The sequence below is a fragment of the Lonchura striata genome, chromosome 15 (genome assembly GCF_050655825.1).
Source record: "Lonchura striata isolate lonStrDom1 chromosome 15, ASM5065582v1, whole genome shotgun sequence".
Taxonomy (NCBI): domain Eukaryota; kingdom Metazoa; phylum Chordata; class Aves; order Passeriformes; family Estrildidae; genus Lonchura; species Lonchura striata.
In genome coordinates this window covers 5,329,942-5,350,481 of record NC_140717.1, presented here as the reverse complement: position 1 = coordinate 5,350,481, position 20,540 = coordinate 5,329,942, and the positions used below count along the sequence as shown (strand labels likewise).

General features: G+C 47.2%; 1 protein-coding gene across 8 annotated transcripts in view; it reads left to right on the top strand.

The window, feature by feature from the left end:
• Nucleotides 1–20,117, top strand: part of GGT1 (gamma-glutamyltransferase 1) — a 57,028-nt gene extending 36,911 nt beyond the window's left edge. For 6 of the 8 annotated variants that reach the window (XM_085592635.1, XM_021549877.3, XM_085592632.1 and 3 more), the window contains 12 exons: nucleotides 9,513–9,674; nucleotides 10,314–10,441; nucleotides 10,662–10,751; nucleotides 11,712–11,904; nucleotides 13,026–13,183; nucleotides 14,043–14,192; nucleotides 14,681–14,817; nucleotides 15,611–15,798; nucleotides 16,577–16,704; nucleotides 16,996–17,108; nucleotides 18,117–18,230; nucleotides 19,282–20,117. In XM_085592635.1, coding sequence (XP_085448761.1) covers nucleotides 9,517–9,674; nucleotides 10,314–10,441; nucleotides 10,662–10,751; nucleotides 11,712–11,904; nucleotides 13,026–13,183; nucleotides 14,043–14,192; nucleotides 14,681–14,817; nucleotides 15,611–15,798; nucleotides 16,577–16,704; nucleotides 16,996–17,108; nucleotides 18,117–18,230; nucleotides 19,282–19,425 — 1,701 coding nt within the window. In that variant the 5' untranslated portion in view covers nucleotides 9,513–9,516 and the 3' untranslated portion in view covers nucleotides 19,426–20,117. Of the gene's footprint in view, nucleotides 1–8,466; nucleotides 8,753–9,512; nucleotides 9,675–10,313; nucleotides 10,442–10,661; nucleotides 10,752–11,711; nucleotides 11,905–13,025; nucleotides 13,184–14,042; nucleotides 14,193–14,680; nucleotides 14,818–15,610; nucleotides 15,799–16,576; nucleotides 16,705–16,995; nucleotides 17,109–18,116; nucleotides 18,231–19,281 lie in introns of those variants that run through there. The other 2 variants (XM_021549876.3, XM_021549878.3) reach the window with 2 other exon arrangements.
• The last annotated feature ends 423 nt before the right edge of the window (nucleotides 20,118–20,540 follow it).

The window sequence follows — 20,540 nt, the reverse complement described above, 5'->3', positions numbered from 1 at the left end:
CTGCATTTCCTGATCCAGGTGTTCACAACAAACAGGAGTGAGCTCAGGAGAGGCAAAGCCATTCAAACTAGCTCTATGGTCATTAAGGTATTCACTTACCTGTAGAGTCTTGGTTTAGCAAAAACAGGTGAATTTAAGCAGGTAGCTACAAGGTTTTTTCAGTTGGAGACAGCATTTTTCCAACTTCAGCTGAAGTCTCTGAAGCCTCTTCAGTGAATTCAGTCGTGAGTTCATTTATTATAACTGGAATCCAGGGGTTTTGGTGGCCTCACCCACCCATCCAGATGCTCCACAGTCTATAAAATACACATTATCTGCTATGGCAGGTATAACATTACGTAAACCTTACATAAAAATTATATAAACCCTTCTGCAGAGCAACAAGAAAGTCCAAACTTCATCTGTGATCTTTCAATGTGCATGTGCAGGACTGGTCCAAATGCAGCAGTCAGGTGAGACTGGGAAAAACCTCTAGCCTTGAGAGAGAGGGCATAATTAATTTTTTTTTTCCCCTTTTCCTGTTCTTTCACCTTTTTTGTCCTCCTATCTTCATTCATTTATTTTGTCCCACTTCATTCCCACTTTCTCTCTTTTTCCCTTCACCAGTTTAGGTTTTCTTCTTTCCCCTCTCCCCTTCTATTTAGGGATGGTGAGACTGAGGGGAAGCTGTGTGGGACTGTGTTGCTGAGCTCATTGCTGGCTGCTGGGGGAAAGGCAGTTCTGTCAGCTGCAAGAACACAGTGCCTTTGGTGGCCTGGCAGAAAGGCTTTGCAAAGATTAAAGGACTTTATAAAGCTGCTAGATAAATGGTACAGATTGATGTAGGTTTTGGAAACTGCAGAGCTTGACATAAAATTAATGAGTAAGATTGAGTTGAGATAGCAGAGAGATAAGATTGAGGAAAAATGAGAAAAGAAGGCAGAACTTTGGACAGAGGACAGCCACCCTTTTCTGGAAGGGAGAAGCAGAAGGGCTTCTTCTGCAACAGCAACCAATGACTTCCAAGCACTGAGGAGCCCCAGTAGTTCACACAGCACTGTCCCAGCAGTGCTGCTGCAGCTGCCTCTGGGGCTAGAAGGTTATAACCAGAACTGGTTAACCAGTGTGGCTGCCAAGAAAGGGTTAATAAACCTCCCAGTTTACCAGTTATCTTCCACTTGCTTACCTTTGTCCCAGGGAAAAGTGTGCACCTGTGGGTGATTATGGGAAAAGAGGTCACTAAAATGAAAGCATGTGGGTTTAGTGGGTGGCTCCATTTCAGCAGGTGAGTTCCAGTGAAAGCAACTCTCAGTGGAGGGGAATGAGGTGCTTGGGCTGTGGACAAACATCTGCTTGTTTATTTTCAGCTCTGTAAGGCAACTTTTGTGTCTCTGCTCTTAGTCAACTCAACCTCTTGCACACTAGGCATGTTTTCCACTCTTAAAGTACCTTTTCTCTAAGTCTCCCCTGGTGACTTTTCCAGGGCTTTTTCAGCCATGATCTCTTTTTTTTAACCAGTGTTTCTTAGGTCATGTTTAGCCTAAATTAAAATTATCTGCTACCCATACAGCTGGCAGTTAGCTTCCACTGGTTGCCCTCATCATGGAAGAGTAGAGCAAGGGGTCAAAAAGAGAACTATTATTTAGTAGGAGGAAGCCTCATGTGCTTATTAACAGCTCTGTGTTAGTGGGCACCTGAGGTGCTATTTTTGATGCTCATGTTCAGGTAGTATTGGATTGCAACACTGCTCTGTTAGAGGGAAAAGACTTCCTCGTGGAAAAAACAGCTAAACTGCAACAAGAGGTAAATCTAAGTTACAAAATCTTGTAACAGCATCTATTCCAATAGTGCATTGGGATGTTAAAACATTGGGAAATGGAGGCCTTGGGTTGCTTGTGCTGCTATATAAAGTAGGAGTCTAAACTGTAGACCTGGTCTGTGCTCTGTGAGTCATTGCTGGGGTTGCTTCATGAAATTCCTACAGAAAAAAATCAACAAGGGTGTAGGGAAGAAACAAAAAGAAAAATTGCCCAGAAGTGGCTCGGGTTGCCTGATGTTTTTCAGTGTCTGCAAGTTTCATGAGGTATGAAGGCATTGCTTCCTAGGCTGAAAGATGCACTCCTGTGTTGCTCAAGTTTCAGTGTAACAGCACATGCTAATTTTTGGGAAATTAAAGGTGACCATGCCATGAACATTACAGTTGGAAGGAGGTGGCAAGTCCTTCAGGGATTTTTTTTTCTTTATTTGTAATGGGTTGAGAAGAACAAGTCAGCAATGCACCTGCATTAAACATGGCACTACTGTCAAGCTTTGAAACATGAAAGGCTGAGTTATAACAGGGCTCTCTATTACATCAGTGCCTAGACAGAGATGCTTGATAGTTACCAAATACCATGTACAGCTGAAATAAGGTAGCTGTGCACAGCACAACCTGTACACAGCAGTGTTCACCCTTTGGAGCTGCAGGCATGGACTTTGGGTTTCATAACTTTCCCTGACCCCATCTTCAACTCTACTTGTGCATAAGTGAAAGAGTAACTTACTCAGGAGCATCACCCTGTTCCAGCTCTGTGCAGGTAGCATCATGGCATTGCATTGTCCTTGAAGAAGGTCAGAATTTTCTTCATTTTGTTGGGTCACTGATATAAACCCTGCCTTTCAGCTGTGGGGGTGAAATATTACAGTGGGATAAATATGATTTAGAGCTGGGGTTTCTTACAGCCTTTCCTTGTAACCTTGCACCCTCTGAGACAAACATAACAGGGAGAATCTTGTCTGACCTAGACCCATTTCAGGGACATAGCAGCTTTAGAACTATGAAAATATTAAGAATAAAGTCTGGTACCATCACACCTACAGGGTCAGTAAATTAAGAAAAGGGTTCTGCTCAGTAGACTGTATCTTAAATTCCCCTGTTAATATTAAAGGTGTGACAGGCTGAAAGACCAAGTTGATTTGTTTGGGGCAGAAACCAGACACCTTTCCACACTGTCTGCTTTTTCAGAGGATAGTTGTGAGCTCCTGTCACAATCTTTTCTGTGGAGCATCATGAGTCTCACATCAATAAATGAGGCACAGTGAGAGGGGTGTGTGTTAACAGCTGAATGTGGCCTGGACTCTGAATGTGCAGTTCAGACTGGCTGGTAGGAACAGCAGATACATCAAATCCTCCTGAGCCTGCAGAGTACTTTCTGTGCCAGCATCTACTTTCCAGAAAGCTTCCATTTTTTGCTCAAGACCTCTTGGGCAATAGCAATATAACTGAAGGGGCCTGTGCTCTTCATACAATGTCTTGAAAGGGGTATTTGAAAGTCATCTTTTGAAAAATTGGCACAGGCTATATTCCTTCCAAATATGTCAGGGCTGAAGTGCTCATGTTTTATAGTACTGATTTTTCCACATGTAAATGTTAAACAGAACTCCATTTTGTGGCTATTATAGAAAAGAAGATATATTTTTAGGCAGGGAAAATATCACCCTAGAGCTTTTAATCTTGGAACTTGGCCAAACTTTGTTAATGAGTCAGTGTAGCACAGCTACTGTCCTTCTGCAGCAAGAGGAGATGTGGTGTATCAAAGGTTGGAGTGGGGCAGGGGGACTGGGCTGGTTTGGAGTTGAGGCATTAACCTCTTGTCTGACCCCTGTAACACAGAGACAGCTTCTAGCCGTGCTGACTGGCATCCAGGCAGACTTTGCTTCATCCTGTGTTTGCAGAGAGCCTTCTGGCTAAAAGTCAGGCTTAAGACATGTGGGCTTGGATGCTCACTGTGCCCAAGATTCAGGCGAGCTGTGATTTGCTTGTGTTACATTCTGATGGGCATTCAGCATTTCCAGATGGGCACTGAGCTCATGTTCAAGGGAGGGTCTGGGATTTCTGGCAAGCCATGGACAGACACAGTGGCCTAAGTTCTAGTAGCTGAGTCCATAAAGTCCAAGGACAGTTTGTACAGTTCCTTACCTCAGTCTGGCTTCTGCTGGGTTTTGTGCTACACTTCAACAGCAGGTGAGCTGCAACCTTGGAGCTGCCACTTGTGCCAACCAGACTTGGCACAAGCAGACATGAAGGATTGTTGCTGAAAATCCTCAGTGAGATTTAGTGATGGAGAGCAGGTTTCTTCATCCCTGCCTTCCTGCTCTGCCATCCTGCCTGCCAGAGGTGCTGCTGTGCCAGCAGGCCAAGCAGAACATTACATCTCAGTGCAGCTGAGCATTAATCTGATGCCAGTTGAAGGTGGTGTGGCTGTGATTGCTGAGGGGAAGGTGTGGGAGCTGATCAGGTGCCCTGGCACTGCCAGCAGCTGCCCACCCTTGGCAGACAGCTTACACCAAGTGTAATCACAGCTCAGTCTGGCAATGTCTGGGTTTAAGCTGAAGGGACAGACACAAAATCCAGTCTCTGTGAACACAAGGGTGTAGGCAAGGGTGGTGTGAGGGTACCTGGCCATGTGGAGACACCATGTGTTTGGAGTCACAGAACCATTTAAGTTGGAAAAGGCCTTTAAGACCATTGAGTCCAACCATTAACCCAGCGCTGCCAAAATCACCACCAAACCATGTCCCCATGTGCCATATCTACATGTTTATTAAATCCCTCCAGAGGTAGTTACTCCACAATTTCATGGGGCAGCCAGATCACCATTTCAGTGAAGAGTTTTTTCCTCACATCCAATCTAGACCTTCCCTGGTGCAACTTGAGTCCATTGTATTTGCTCAGTTGCTTAATCAGAACTTCAAAACAATGAGGTGAGGAAAAATATTTGTACCACATAGTAACCAAATCCATGAACACAGAATGATTCTGCTATTGATAAACAATCTTTGTGGATCCTAAAATATGCATTTTAAGAGGTATGGGTTCTTGACTCTTCACCTAGTCAATGATTACTTCTGCATTCCTCTGGTACTGTGAATTCAAACGTAATGAGTTCCAATGGGCTCATCTCTGTGAGCAGAGCAGCACAAATACCACGTACAAGTTTTGGAGAGCTTTTAAGGGAAGATAAGTGGTTACTGCTACTCCTGTGAGGTTGTTTTGCCCCCAGGAAAGGGTTCACTTCCTGAGAAAGGACAGAGGAGGTCAGTACACACAGGTCTGAGCTAAAGGACAGGATCAACTTGCAAATACTCTTGAGAGGTAAGGGAGAAACAGGAATTTCCTTCATTGAGCCATTCCCCTCAACATGAAAGTGCTGTGTGAGATTTATTAATGAACAGAATGTGTGAAAATGGGACTTTTTTAAGAAGCAGATGAAAATTTGCCAGAAGGAATGATGGGACCAGACTAACCAGTCTGAATGAGTTCAGGTCTAATAAACAACTTCTAGTTCAATGGCAAAAGAGCATCTGAAAACATCTTTTGCAACAGTTGGGAGCACTGAGCTATTTTGATGAAGTGTTTTGACTTTAAATTGGAAGTGACCATAACAATGATGTTTTTAATGGGTTTATAAAACGTAAATAACTTGAATTTTTGAGATTGAGTTTGCCAGTTTTGGGTTTCTGGGAGGTCCTCAACTAGGAATCACTGTGAAAACCATGGGAAATGGGGAATTCTGTATTTATTCTACTTTTCTGCCTTTTTTTCACTTTGTAGTTTATGCTGAAATGTTTTAAAATAAAAAATGTTGGATTTGATGCTAAAATTTCTGCAGGGAAACATGAGGGATTTTTGAGGAAAAAGTTGCTTCAGGAGGAAATTGTCTCTTTCTCAGTGAACTCAGAGTTTGATGTACATTGGGCAGAATAATACATACCATTAGGCTGCAGGACAGCCTGTGCCTGTGGAGGAGTCACAAACTGTGATCACAGGAGCTCTCTTTGAGTCACAGGAGCTCTCCTGAGCAGCACCTGAGGCCCAGCTGAGCAGCTCCTTCACTCCCTGACTCAGCACTCAGTTCTTTTCAGTGTTGGTTATCTCAGCAATAGGCAGGGACCACTGATCCCCACTGAGGCCTTTCTCCTGCCAGCTGATGTGTGCCCACAGGGTCTGCAGTGCTGGCATTAACCAAGAGGGGGGTGCTGGCCACTGGACAGGAGCCAGCACAGAGACACCGTCTGTGAGGAAGGCTTTTAACTGATTGAATGGAGTTGCTGTGTTTCTGCAGGGACTGCTTTGTCCTCCTGCTTCAGGTGGGAGCAGTGTTGAATTTGGAAGCCTCTTTAGGCTTCTTCATGGCTTGGCTGAGCCTCTGTTTTAGTCCCCTTATCACTGGTGGAGCTGCAGACTGTGTAAGATTTCAATTAAAATATCTCGTGATGGAACATCATCGTTTGTGATGTGTCACAAGAGCATGGCCTGTGTCCTGTGACAAGAGTCCAGATGGTCAAACTATCCTTGCATTTCTTGTGCTGCCTGGGGAAAGAAGGGGAGGATATCTCCAAGCTAATGGCCCAGTGCTGGCTACTGGGCTGTGAGTGGGAGCACAGGGAACTCTCAGGAGCGGGTGTGGAGGTATGAAGCTCTTGCAAGATGAGTTTAAAGTAGGAACCTGTTTGGTTTAAGTTCATGGTAAAGTTTTAGTTGTTGTCAGTTGATTATTCATTTACTGCTTAATTTGGGAACAATCCAGTGCCTGATCATGCCTGGAGTCCTTTGTCATCCTCTGGTATCCCACCGTTCCCTCCCCACTGCTCTCTGGCCAGTACATCTCCTCCTCTTCCAATTCTCCTGGCTCTTGCCCTGACCATGGCAGATTCCTCATCTCTACAGAATGCCCCAGCTCTCTTGGCAGAGATGTCAGACCTGACACTAACTAGCAACCCCCTGTTGCACTGGGGTACTTTTAATTCAAACCCAGTGTCATGTTTAAATAAGGTTGTGCATGTTGTGACACATCTGACTAGAGCTCAATGGGGCTGCTTGTACAAGCATAACTCTGCTGATTGCTGGTCCTCTCCCTCTCCTAATGTAAATTAAGGCAATCAGGCTACTTATTAAATTCCATGGCTAAGAGTGGCTGATGGACCTTTATAACAGTGAGAAATTATTGTATTGTTTTTAATTGCTTTATAGCCCCTGTCTCCTGGAGACCATTTGCTACTGCCAAAGCACTCTGTGACTGAAGCCAGGCTTCCAAACAGCTGGGTATGGCAGAGGTGTGGAGGTTAAAGCCAGCCTCAGCAGACAGTAGCTGGGGAGCCTGCTCAGGTGGTGGCCTGCAGCTGCTGCCCCACTCCCATTAATAACTCATAATGGGGACACAACTCAGAGCCAAGGTTCAAACAGACCATTGGTCCAAAAACCCAGCTGTTCCTGCCCAGGGCACAAGGAGTATGGAGAGGTGGGTTAGCAGTGGATATCTGCAGGCTCCTGATCCTTCTCCTGGTTTCTATACATAAACCAGATGCACATTTGGCTCTGCTGTGCCACTGCTGGGAAGGCACTGAGGGCTGTGCTTCCCTCTAGGGTCAGGCCTGGGATGGGCTGAGGAGCTTATGGGAGTTGAGCTGGCAGCAAAGGTGGAGAGAATTATCCTCAGCTGGGTTTGCTGTCTGCTCCTTGCTGGAGAAGAGAAATCTGCAGGTCTCGAGCTCATACATCTGCTGCTTCCTGGGCAGGATCAGTCTGACAGATTGCACAGATACACCTTCCTTAAGAGCATTCACTTGAGGTACAGAGGCACAGGGTGGTGCCACGGTGCAGCACAGGGTCAGTATCTCTGCCTGGCAGGCTGTGTGTGTTGCTGCCCAGTGGTGCATGTCTTATCCTCATGCCTGGCAGGCCAGGAGCTGTGCCTGAATCATATGAAGTTGGTTGGAGGGCCCTCTCCAAGTTCTGTGCACTCAGCAGGCAGCAGGACACAGCATGGAGCTCTTCTGGGTCTATGGATGCTCACAGGTGTGGTCCCATTCCAGAGAGGAGGTGAGAGCAGAGGCAGTACCTGAAATTTCCCCTTCTTTCCTGCTGTCAGAGTACTCTGCAGGGGCCCAGCAGTGGGACAAGCAGCTGTGGAGAAGAGCTGCAGAGCCCCAGCCAGGAGCCCAGGGGTTAACTCAGCACTACGGGGCTTCAGTCAGCCCAGGCTTGAAGGACAGCCCAGCACAGAGCAGCCTTCAGACCAAACAAAGTACCTTCTGCTGAGCTGGGGCACAGATAAAAGATCCCATGGCATTTCTTGTGTAGCTTGGAGGAGACTGCCAGTGCTGAAGCTGAAATATCTCTGCCAACAAACAAAACTGTCTTTAAACTCTGAGGCTGTGTGTGAGCTATTGTTGGGGGCATAATGGCTTCTCTGTTTCCCTGCACAGTCATTGCTCTGCAAACACACCACTGGTCTCTTTTAAAGTGGTTGAGTGTAAATTAAGTCCTAGAACCTGGAAAGAGGTTTCATCCATTTACTTTTACTACCCTCAGTTGACACTTGTTTACAGAGCAGCACATACAGTAGATTTACAGCTGCTTTACCTGGATGGAGATGGGCATCTTTAGTGCTCAGGCTGAGACTCACAGATGCAGGGCTTGGACAGCAAATATATATCTCCTGGTTTAAGGCAGGGGGTGAGGCTGAGGGGGCCCTACTTACTAATCACTCCCTTCTAAGAAAAGTTTTCATTTGGCTGGCCTGACCTGTTTCCTCTAGTTAGCTCAGTGCTGGCACACTCAGTGCTGCCTAATCCCGAGTGTGCAGCTGCTGCAGGCACTGAGTGCTGCTCTGCCTGGGGGAGTTCACTCTGCCTTGGGCTGCTGGGCATCCACAGTGGGGTTGGTGCATCTGTTCTTCACCACTATTCCATGGACTGGCTTTTCTCTGAGGATGGCAGATGCTCTGGTAAGGTAAAGGACATCTTGGCTATTGTGCTGAAGTTGTGGTAAAAACCCAGAGCTGCAGTACAAAGCGGGGGAGGTGGTTTCTGAAGGCAATAAGATGAATTTAGGTCTATTTTGCTGGAATGCTCTTGTAATGGAGAAGAAAATGGGTCAAAGAGTAGCTGTTCAAGCTGTATTTGCTGAACTGCCCATCCCACCAAGGTGGCAGTGACTCTCCATCCCCTTGATAGCTCTCTGCTCATCCCAGTGTGTATCTGGAGAGCTCCTTGGTGTTCTGTGCTCACTCTCAGATGAGCTGCAACCCCGTGCAGCCCAGGAGCAGCTGAGTGCAGGACTGGGACACAGGGAGAGCTGAGCACTGGCCATGCCCTCCTGGAAGTGCCTGGCTCGTCGGGAAGGTGCCAAGGGCTCCAGGCAGAAATGGGTGCTGTGCTCACCCTGGGCTGTACCAGGTAGCTTTATCCAAGATTGCTCCCTAATGACCTAGATGTGTTTTGCACTGGTCCTTGGCAACGTTCCAGACAGAAACTCCTCCACACGTGTGCCATTTAAAAGCAGATTATCTGAAGTTAATTTTTTTTTAAACTTTTTTCCTGAAGATTATGTCAGCCATGACTAACAGCAGTTGTGTTCTGCTCCTTGGATTTCCCTTCTCACCTATGCATCTGGTTGTTTCTGTGATGTTTCCTGCCTGCTGTAAGGTGATGGTTGCTGGTTTGAGGAAAGGAGGTGGCAGCAGGGCTGACAATCCTGTCTCTTTCCACAGGAAGATGAAGACACGCTGTGTGGTGGTGGCAGTGGTGGCTGTAGCCCTGCTGGGGCTGGTCCTGTTCCTGGGGCTGTTCTTTGGGCTGCGCTCAGGGGACACACACACCTACAGGAGGGCGGCCGTGGCCACCGACGCGGGGCCGTGCTCCATCATTGGCAGGTACCCACCCCCTGTGCCCTGCCCCTCCTCAGCTCTGACAGCTCTTGCATGAGACAGAACTGTTGCTTCCCCAAAGTCCAGGTGCAATCCCTGCAGTTACCCAGCATGGATAATCAATCCCTAATCTCCCTGTAGAAAGAGGAGATCCTAATAAACCCCAGGCTTTTACCATTCTTGACCAACTTCACTGCAGTTGCTCACAGACAACATAGCAAGCAAGGATTCCTTGGATGCATTAACAATGAGAACAAGAGTTTTCTTTGTAGCACCTTTTAAAAAAACATTTATTGATATATCCTCCAGGTCTATTCTCAAGTACTGCAGATTTAAAACTATAATTGCTTATGACAGTGTAATGAATGTGTGTGGAATGTCTGTCCCCACGTGTACTCTGTCTCATCTCGCTGTTTTTAAGCTGCTTTGGATGTGTCTCTAATGAGGGCTGATCTGGTCTGCACACTGACCATTAAGGGTCTGTTGTCCCTGATGACAGAAGCTCAAAACTTCCCGAGGAACACATAGACTAGGTGTGGACAAATGTGCCTCAGAGAATCCGTCATAGCTGCTCTGACGTGGTGCATGCACTGCTGGCAGGGAGCTGAGACACTGTCACATGCCACCTTCCCTTCTGCTGCACAGGGACATCCTCAAGCAAGGAGGATCAGCAGTGGATGCTGCGATTGCAGCCCTGCTTTGCGTGGGACTCATGAATGCTCACAGCATGGGAATTGGAGGGGGCCTCTTCTTTACCATCTACAACAGCACAGGTAAGGGACAGGGCCACGCACAGCTGCAACAGCTGGAGAACTTCATCTAAAGCAGGTGATTTATCCTACCTGAGAGAAGGTAAACGACTGATGCTCTCAGCCTCTGGGGGAATGTCCTCAAGATAATTGCCAAGAAACTGGCTCAGAGTCCTCCAGCAGAGCCCATGCCTGTGGGTTGAGTCCAGAGCTAAACATCATCTTCCTTGCTCTGTCATTAAAGGAAAAGTGGAAATCATTAATGCAAGAGAAGTGGCTCCAAAAAGCGCATCGGAGGGCATGTTTGGGAACAACACACAGCTCTCTCTGAAAGGTATGGCAAAGGCTTTGGGGGGACCACATAGCTCTAGCATTTGCTGCTACCAGCACATCTACATAAAGAACATTTCTTATGGTTAGGTTCTTGCCTACCTACAGGATTTCTCACCTAGAAATATCCTGGAAATATCCTCTTACACAATTTGCAAATTCTGACCTGACAAAGAAGCTAAGAACAATGTTCTTTAAACTAGTCAGGAACTCCATCACTTCCTGCTTTTCACTTCATGAAAAAGCAGGTGAATGCAAAGCACTGAGTATGACCTCTTCCAGCTGTGCCAGCTTTCCCTTCCATCTCTTTGAATAAATCTTTGTGTGGATCACCTTGGGTTGTGTCAGTTCAGATGTCCTCCCTAAATTATTTGTTGTGCTGGCTTCAACTAATGGCTTGGGGTCTCCAGGGAAGTTTCCTTTCAGGAAAGTATTTTCTAATAAGAAATAGAAAGAAATACTAAGTAGTTATCTTCATGGTCCCTCTTCTAAGCAACAGCATCTTGGAGGGGGTTTGATCAATGTGTTGAATTTCTGTGACATGCAAGTGAAAACAGGATTGAAGCAAACTGCAGCATCAGTGTGCAGTGTGGAATCAATCTGTTCCAGTTGTAGTTACAATGCTGCAACAAAGTTTTTGACTCAAGTATATCACAGTCTGTGTCCTCTTGTGATGATAGCTTCTGTGTTCTGAGCAGCTTTGCTCTGGTACAGAGCCTACAGAGGGGAAATGAGCCTAAAACTGGAGTTACCAGCAAGAGGACAGAGGGGTTTCAGCAGTTCAGAACATATAGGCACAAATGTCAGACCAAATTATTCTGTTAATTCTCACAAGCTGAGCTGGTCACTACATACGAGCCCTGCCTAAAATCAGGCTGGCAGAGATGCCTTCCCTACCTCCTACTCCATCAACCACTTTCTTTTCTTGCTGTAGGAGACTTAACACATTCCTTTTCTGCTCCAGGAGGACTGTCAATTGCTGTTCCAGGAGAAATCCGTGGCTATGAGCTGGCTCACAAACGTCATGGCAAACTGGCATGGAAAGACCTGTTTCTGCCCAGTATCAAGCTGGCAAGAGAAGGATTCCCTGTTGGGAAAGGCCTTGCTGCAGCCATCAAATCAAAAGAGGAGGCAATTGAAAGCAATCCATTGCTGTGGTAGGTAGAGCAGTTGCTGTTTATGCAGAGAAATTTGGGGTGGCTGCATCCAATCTGCAAAGTTGCTGTGTTTGTGCAATGCAGTGTCCATGAGGAGTGTGCATCCCCTGCAGTAACTTCACTCACTGTGCCTGCTGGTGTCACTGCAGATGCCTGAAGGTGCTAAATCATGGGGAAGATTCAGTCCTGACCTTTAAAGGGGGAGAAATTCTACTCCTGAAGACCATTTGTCTGAGCAAGGTGGTATTAGAGTATGTGCTAGGATCAGTCTGCCCAATGGCAATGTATTTTCTGAATCCCTGCTTTTCCTCGTGCTGTAAGTGCACCAAGCTGATCTTACCTGCATTTGGAGTAATTTCAGAGTCTCCTTGAACATCTCATCTGCTGTCAGGCAGTGGGAATTTGGATCACCTCTTACTCTACAATCAGCCTTCCTCAAGCAGTGCCTCTGACCATCCACTTCTGGCAAAGACTTGGAGCAATGAAGGGTTTTAAATACTCCTCCACTTCTTACAGTCAAATCCTTAGTGTTTATGTCCAGCCCTTCTGGAGATCATGCTTAATTCTCTCTTTTCCTTAAAATTTCTGCCAGCTGCAGGTTTGTTTCCTATCCAATTGGTAATGTATACTCTGGCCTATCTCCTGTCCTTCCCATCTGGTCCACAGCAGCACAATCATGAGGGAGCTAGAGAGGAAACAACCTACCTTAAAGTGAGCTAATGAACAGGGACTGAAACACTTCTGGATTTACTGGAAGCTTTGAACCTCACAGCTTAATGGACTGTGCTCTGAATTGCACTGCTGAGTTCAAGGACTGTGGCCCCTCCTGTGCATCTTGAGGCACTTTTTGGCCCCACAGGTGGGCAGGGAGGGTGATGCTGAGGTGAAAGTCACTGCTCCATTGAGCACACTGAGCATGTGGAATTGCAGGTCAGAAAACACTGCTCAATTTTGTGTCCCAGTGCCAAGATATGAGGACCCCTGGGCCATGGCTCTGGCAGTTTATCTTCTCTCCAAGAAGCACCTAGCATGAACGCTCATGCTGGTTCAGCTGCCACAGACACACATAGTTTTGAATTTGTCTCTCAGACCTGATCTTCTCCATCTCCTTTCTCTTCTAGCGAAGTGTTCTGCAAAGGAGGGAGAATTCTGCAAGAGGGTGAAACCATCAAGATGCCCAAACTAGCCAACACCTACAACACTATAGCCAGTGAAGGAGCAGATGCCTTTTACACAGGAAGCCTGGCAAAGCAGATCATTGCTGACATCCACAACGCAGGTGAGAACCAGGACATCTGTCCCAAGCAGCAGGAGTGACTACACTGCTCAGACCCAGGGAGGAGCCAGTGACCTGCAGAAGCCTTGGGAGAGGTCAGCCCTGAAATGCTGCCTCTTAGATCTGTGGCAACAGGACCCCCAAAAGAAGCACTTTAACAGATGTGTCTGAAAGTCAGAAATGGAGAGTGCTGTGCATTTCTGTACCACAGAGCCTCCCAAGTCTGTGCAGTTCAGGCTGTAGCTGAGTAGACACAGGCTGTTCACAGAGCCTGAATCCAGCGAGTTTGTACCTAAAACGTTACATACGTGGTGGTCCTGTGAACTCTGAGCTGTTTGATCTCTCTGTACCACTAGATGGTGGCAGTATCCTATCCTCACCAGCCGGCACTGGCTAGCTCGGTGAACTTCCTGTGAGTAATTTACTGGCTTTATTTGTGGTGGAGAATTACTTTCTCTCTTCCCCCTTCAGATAAGAAAGCTGATGGAACACTCAAATTATTCTACCTTTTGGGTGCCACAAAGCGTCTTCACCCAAAACTGCATCTTCCTCCTGTAAACAGAATTCTTAAGGACATTTTGTAGTCTGACACTGCTGGTATCCTTTTTAAAAAAATATGGATCACCAGAGTTGTGGCTGCTGTAAATCAGCCTAACTTCATGCTTAGACTAGCTGAGCCTGAGATGGATCTATCAAGGAGTAAATCTTCTGGGCACATGTCTTTGCTTTCTTCACCTTGCTACTTTTTGGATTTGTCCATGTTCCCTCCAATCCTTGCTGTGATTCATGGTGATGGAATATGACCTCCTCTTCCCACCAGAGATCACATAAACCCACATCTCTAGTTTCCTTCTCTTTCCAGGGGGAATTGTCACATTGGAAGACCTGCGGAACTACAATGCCACAGTGATCGAGGACCCCATACAGATCAAACTTGGGGAGTTCACCCTCTACACACCCAGTGCCCCTCTAAGTGGTCCAGTTCTGGCCCTCATTTTAAACATATTGAAAGGTGAGAGTGCCACAGAGCAGTGTCCCACAGGCAGCAGGAGCTGGGAGAGCTCCAAAGACATCCCCTTTTCTGGGGGAGCAAGGCCTCCCTGATAGCCCTCCAGCAGGTGAGAAGTCTGAGAGCCCAGAAGAGATCAGAGATGCAGAAATATTCCTCTTCTGCTGTAAACTCAGGGATGTTGCCTTCCTACCTGAAATACAGGAGCAAGAGGAAAAATATTTTCCTGATGGGGGAGTTTCCCTGATACTTGTATGGGTGGAACTTAACATGTACTTGAGGCTTCTTTGGAAAACACCTCTACAAATACAAATTCTGCTGGTGACTCCCACAGTGCTCAAAACCACCAGAGCTCCTGAGTTCCCCATCTGGAGATTAGGACATTCCAGTGACTGCATCTCTGCAGAGACTGGGCTTCGAGGTTATACATTTGACACGGTGCATTAGCAATCCATTGACCCTGTGTTCACAGTTTTGTCCTCTGTTGCCAGGATATAATTTCTCTGCTGCCAGCATCAAAACTGTGGAAGAGAAAGGTTTGACCTACCACCGCATTGTGGAGGCCTTTCGCTTCGCCTACGCCAAGAGGACTTTGCTGGGCGACCCAAAATTTGTCAACATTACAGAGGTACCTGGCAAAAGCCTTTTCTTTCTGCAACAACAAAGTTGACTGGAACATGGCCTAAAGTTTTTGGCTGACTCCACTTTGTCAGGCATGCTCTGTGCCACTTGCTGTTGACAGGCACTGAAACAGCTCTGAGTCAAAAAGTGGCTCATGTCTGAGCTGTGAGGGCTATAAATGGAGGCAACCTTCCTGCTGTAAGGAAAAGCAAACTCCTCAATTCACTAGAGAGCTGGAGCACATTTAGGTGTAACTCTGCCTGGTTTTGTAGTGTTTGAAGCCTTATTCACTATATTCCCAGCATCCTTGTGGCTCTCTAACCAGAACCCTGCCTGTAGTAAAATGGAGCAGCAGATGGGAGTGACACTGGCCCCAACTTTGCACTCTGTGCTTGCAAAAGCAGCAGACTCTGAGCCCAGCCCAGCTTAATAAACACAAATTTTCAACTTACAGAGCTCTGGTCAGACCTTGCTTTGTCCTTGTCCTCTGTCTGACCCCATTCCTCTTGTCCCTGAAGCCCTGCTTGCCTCACAGCAGTGTGGAAGCAGCTTTCCATAGCACTGCAATAATGGATGCTGATCAACTTCTGCACAAAGGGGTGACTTTAACAGCTGCTCCTGTGACAGCTTAAAATTATCTTTAGCTACAGTGTCCATCTTCCAAGAAGGAAGACCCCTGGGGGAAAACTGTAGCCTCACTGCTAGAATTTACCACTGTTCTGTGGTCTGAAGTATTGAATATCAGTCTCATGACTACATGTCTCAGTCTGCTGAGTAACTGCACTGGATTTCTCTGACAGGCAATCAGAAACATGACATCCGAGTTCTTTGCGGATAGTCTCCGGAGGAAAATCACAGACAACACCTCCCATCCAGTTGATTACTACGAGCCCGTGTACTACACTGGAGACAATGCCGGTACATCCCACGTCTCCATTGTGGCTGATGATGGCAGTGCTGTGTCCGCCACCAGCACCATCAACCAATAGTATGAGCTCAGCCATTCCTTCCCTGTAGGCCTTTGCCACCTTCCTAGGGCTGGTTCTGGGGCTGGTATCAAACACCACTGAGCTGTCACCTCTGGGGCGGGGTAGGGGTCAGTAGTGCTGGTGGTGGGCACTTCTGCTCAACACTGAGGCCTCGTGCTTGTGTCAGAGGACAAGATGTGTCCTCTGACATGTTGAATTCCACCACGACATTTGCTACATCTGGATCTTCTCATAAGCAGAGCTATTGCTGCTGGTTCTGATTTCCCAGGCTCTTGGAAGGAATTTGAGCTAATACAGCTGGCCTGGAAGCTCAGTGTTTGGCTGTGAGTGCTGTCAGAAAGAGCTGTGTTCACACATATGGCCTGCAGCCAGGGTGTGAAGCTTATTTTTATCCATAGAAAATGTCTTCAGCTTGACACATCTAAACAAACCCCCAGCCATTCCACACCTTTGAGCTGTGCTGCCTCTGCATGCAGTGTAGTACTGCCCACCTGGAAGAGTCAGTAGTTGTACTGAGGTGTTGTGCTGGTTTTCCCCATGGGGTCCTCTCAGGGGAGCTGTAGAAGGGCTCTGGGCTGCCTTTCCTCTGTGTGTAGCTGTGTACTCACGGTATTAACTACTTCCTTCCCCCTAGGGGTGACAGAAAGTCCTTTACAATGGGAGGGAGTGGAGCATTACTCCAATCAAATCCAGGTTTCACAATGCAGAAAATTCAGCTGAAGCTCTGCCTAGATTTGCTGTGGTTTTGACCTGACTTTGACAATTTGTTTTCTCCAGCTTTGGCTCTGATGTACGATCCAACGTGAGTGGAATCATATTCAATGATGAAATGGATGACTTCAGCTCACCTTACATAATCAATGGATTTGGGATTCCTCCTTCTCCAGCAAATTTCATAGCTCCAGGTAGCTGTAAAGTCCTTCCTGACTCAGTCTTTTGGCTGCCTTGTGCACACTCACACTGCAGCATCTGTGCCATAGGACACAGGTCTGGGACCTGCAGGGGACAGGGGTGGGAGAGAGTCAAGATGGAGATGAGTGCAGGGGATGGTGGAACCCCCAGGGACTGAGCAGGACACGAGCTGAGTCAGGAAGGTGGATACTGAGGCTCTGTGCTTAGACATTGAGCAAGAGCTGGAAGTTTGTGAGCTGCAGGTAGAAAGCTGAGCCTCTGTGTTGCCTCTGTGTCCCCAACAGGTAAACAGCCAATGTCCTCTATGTGCCCCTCCATTTTGGTGGATAAAATGAAACAGGTGAGGATGGTGGTCGGCGCTTCTGGAGGAACAAAAATAACTACAGCAACAGCACTGGTACGTGATGGTATGGGCAAATGGGGGAAAACATGAGGTAAAATGGGAGTGGCAGCATTTGGGGGGACTCCTGTCTGCACCTGTGACAGGATCATGGCTGTGGCTCCCTGCTGGGGGCCAGCAGCTTGAAAAGGAGGTTCCTGTCTGGCATTCTGAGGGCCAGACTTCCAACGCCAACTCCTACCAGGGCTACAAAAGGTCTGCTTCCTTTAGTGAGTCCAATGCCTCCCTTAGTGGCATTTTCTCTGGAACAAGATTTGCTTTGAGTTCTGTTCTCTGCATCTCCATGAGCCTATTTACCTAGTTTAGAGCTGTTCCCATCCAACATCCCAAATTTTGGATCAAAATCACACAGAGAAGCTAAATAAGCACTCAGCTCAGGCACAGGTAAACTCAGCTCAGGGACAGGTAGGACTTCTGTGAGCTGCTGTGGCAGCCACTCAAACCACCCAGGAGTGACTGCAGCAGTGACTGTCCCCTGTACCAGCAGCACCAGGCTAGATCTGGCTTTTTGGCTCAGGTAGAGGAGAAGTCTGTAAAAACCACTACAAACAATTTCCTAAGCCCTGGACTCTGAGAGTGTTCTCACTTCCGAGCAGCTCCAGCCTGCAGTTCAATCCTGTAGAGATGAGACAGGCCTAAGGGAACTGGTTGTACAATAGCAGGAAGCTGTAGGTGTGTTTGCTGAGGTGACTGTTGTGTGCTTACTTACAGCAGCATAAATCCAACCACCACAGCTTAGGGTGTGTTAATTTTTTAACCTTTTGCTGTGTTAATTTTAGTCACTCATGGTTTCTTTGTGTGGGAAACCTCCTAAGCATATACAAGCTGCAACATACCTGTGTTTTGCTTAGCCAAGAGAAGAACCACTAAAAGCCACATAAACCAGAAGTGGTGCCTTTTGTGGGCTCTGGTGAACATCCGTGAGGCACCTCTGCCTGTGTGGCTCCAAGGGTCAGACTTCTCTGAACACAAGTAATTAACATTAAGGCTTTTTGCTTCTCACAGACAATCATGAATTCCATCTGGTTTGGTTACGATGTGAAGAAAGCAGTGGAGGAGCCCAGAATTCACGATCAGCTGTTTCCCAATATCACGGAGCTTGAGCAGCAAATAGAGGAGGTTGGTCTTGCTACAGCCATACATGAACTTGTATGAGCTGAGCTCCTAGTGCTGGGAAGGCAAGCAGTGTGGAAAATCATCAGGTTTGGCCAAATATTCCTAGGTGAGCAAAGCTGGTACAAGTTTAGTGTTGAACAATAAGCTGTTCAAAGTGTACCTTCAGTCTCAGTGATACAGGTGTGAAGCAGTGCATTGAAGAGCGACTTGTGTCTGAAACTGAGCATCTGCTTGAGTGATGTTTGGCACAAAGGACTTGCAAAACAGCAAACCACACCAGGGCCCAGACCATCCAACAGTCTAAATCCAGTCACTCTCAGGGAACTCTTGTCCTGTTGTGTAACTTCATGATTAATCTGGAAGGCCTGGCCCAGAGCTAGCAAGGAGGGATGCCCAGAGGGACCCAGGAACAGACTTGAAAATATTCACAGTAGAGATGTCAGAACAGTACTGTCAGTTGGAGAGCTGATGCCAAGGTCTGCCTTGCTCTCCAGACCACTCACCTGAGCTGGCAGCTTCATTCACCCTGAGAAACTTCACATCCCCAGAGGCCTGACGCAGGCACAGGCTTTGTACATATCTCATGCCTCTGTATCTGCCTCTTTGTACCTATCTCATATCTCTGTGCCTCCCTTTGGCAAAACAGTCCTACGTAATGCAGTTTTCTTACCAAACTCTGCAGAAGTTCCTCTGTTAATGAACTTCTTATGAAGGTAACAGTGAGATATCTTCCCGCACTGGGGAAGATGCCCTGCTCTCCACAAGTCCTGTGTTTTCCACCACTGCCAAACAGGATCCATCCATCCTGGCTGTTAGCGTATGGATATCTGTGACCAAGAATAATATTGGTAACCCACACTGAGCACCACCAAATACCAAATTCTGAATTCCACTTCTTCAAAACTGGGGCATCCCAGAGGGCAAAGGGAAGAGGAGGAACAACATGTAGCCCTGTGTGACAGTGGCCCTGAGCGCCTGGCTGGCTGTGGGGGATGCAGGGGCAGGCTGCAGCAGGTGCAGTTTCCCCGTGTGCTCACTCAGCTGTGCATTGCAGGGCATCGAGCAGCAGCTGAGGAGGAGGAGGCACGACACGGCGCGGGTGAGCGGCGGCGCGGTGGTGCAGGCCATCCTCAGGACGGAGCGCGGGTGGGCCGCCGCCTCCGACTCGCGCAAAGGGGGCTTCCCTGCAGGATACTGACCCGGCTCCGCTCCTCCTCGCAGCGCTCTAGTGACACCAAGGTGTGTTTGGGGGGAAGATCCTTTAGATCTGCAACTCAGGGACTTCTCACAGGAAAGAGAACACATTTACCTGTGATTCTGTTGATGGAACTGGGACAGTTCTCTACAGCCATGACCGAAGTGCCTCATGCCACAGCCGTCTGCTAAGACAGGCGCGTCCACCAGGACGTGCAGTACTTACTTGAAGAGTCTGTTCTGCCTTGAAGAGTTTGTTCCCTGCCTCCTCTCCAGCCCATGAAGACAGATTGGGTGCCCAGTTTCTGCAGAAGGTCCAGCTCACTCATGCTGCAGGAAGTGTTTCCCCTGCATGGTGTCAGCCACCAGGAATGTCCCTGTCACTGCTAGAGAAGATATTTGTTTCCTGTTGAGTAGGTGGGAGTTACAGGACTCTGGGACTGGGTTTTCTGAGTTACAAACTAATAGGTCTGTGCCATAGCAGGAAAGCCCAGCTCTAGACTGGGATAAGCCAAACTCACCACTCTGTTAACAAAAGATGTTTCTGCATTTCACCCAGTTGATTTTTGGAGATGAGTGGGGAAATGGGGAAATAGCTTCAAACTTTTTTTATATTTCTGTTGAGAAGGTCTAAAGGGAAGATGCTACCTGTAAAACTCTGAGCACAACTAAAATAAATAAATACGGAGTCACACATTTTCCTTGCCTGCACAGTTGATGCAAAAACAGATGGTGTGAGTCTGTGTGAAAGAAGCTCTTCTGAGACTATTGGGTTTTTTTCACTGCTTTGATGAACTCATGAGTAAGCAATAATAGTTACATATCCAAAACAAGCTTGTTTTTCTCCACTTTGTTTTTTGATGTCGTACTACAGGCGTGAAATATCAGAGTTTGGGGAAATGAAATTTCTAAAAAAGGGCATGCTGCAGCTACTCTTTTTAAAGGTAAGTTACTATTAACCAGACTTTTAAGGACCTCTCAGAAATCCTTGTCTGATATGGAGCAGCTGAGAGTGTTTGTACCTGCATGAGGGGGTTTGGTGTTCACCTACCAGCACAGACCAGTACATCACATCAACTTAGCCCAAGATCAAAACCAAATGATGCAGGGGGTTGTCAT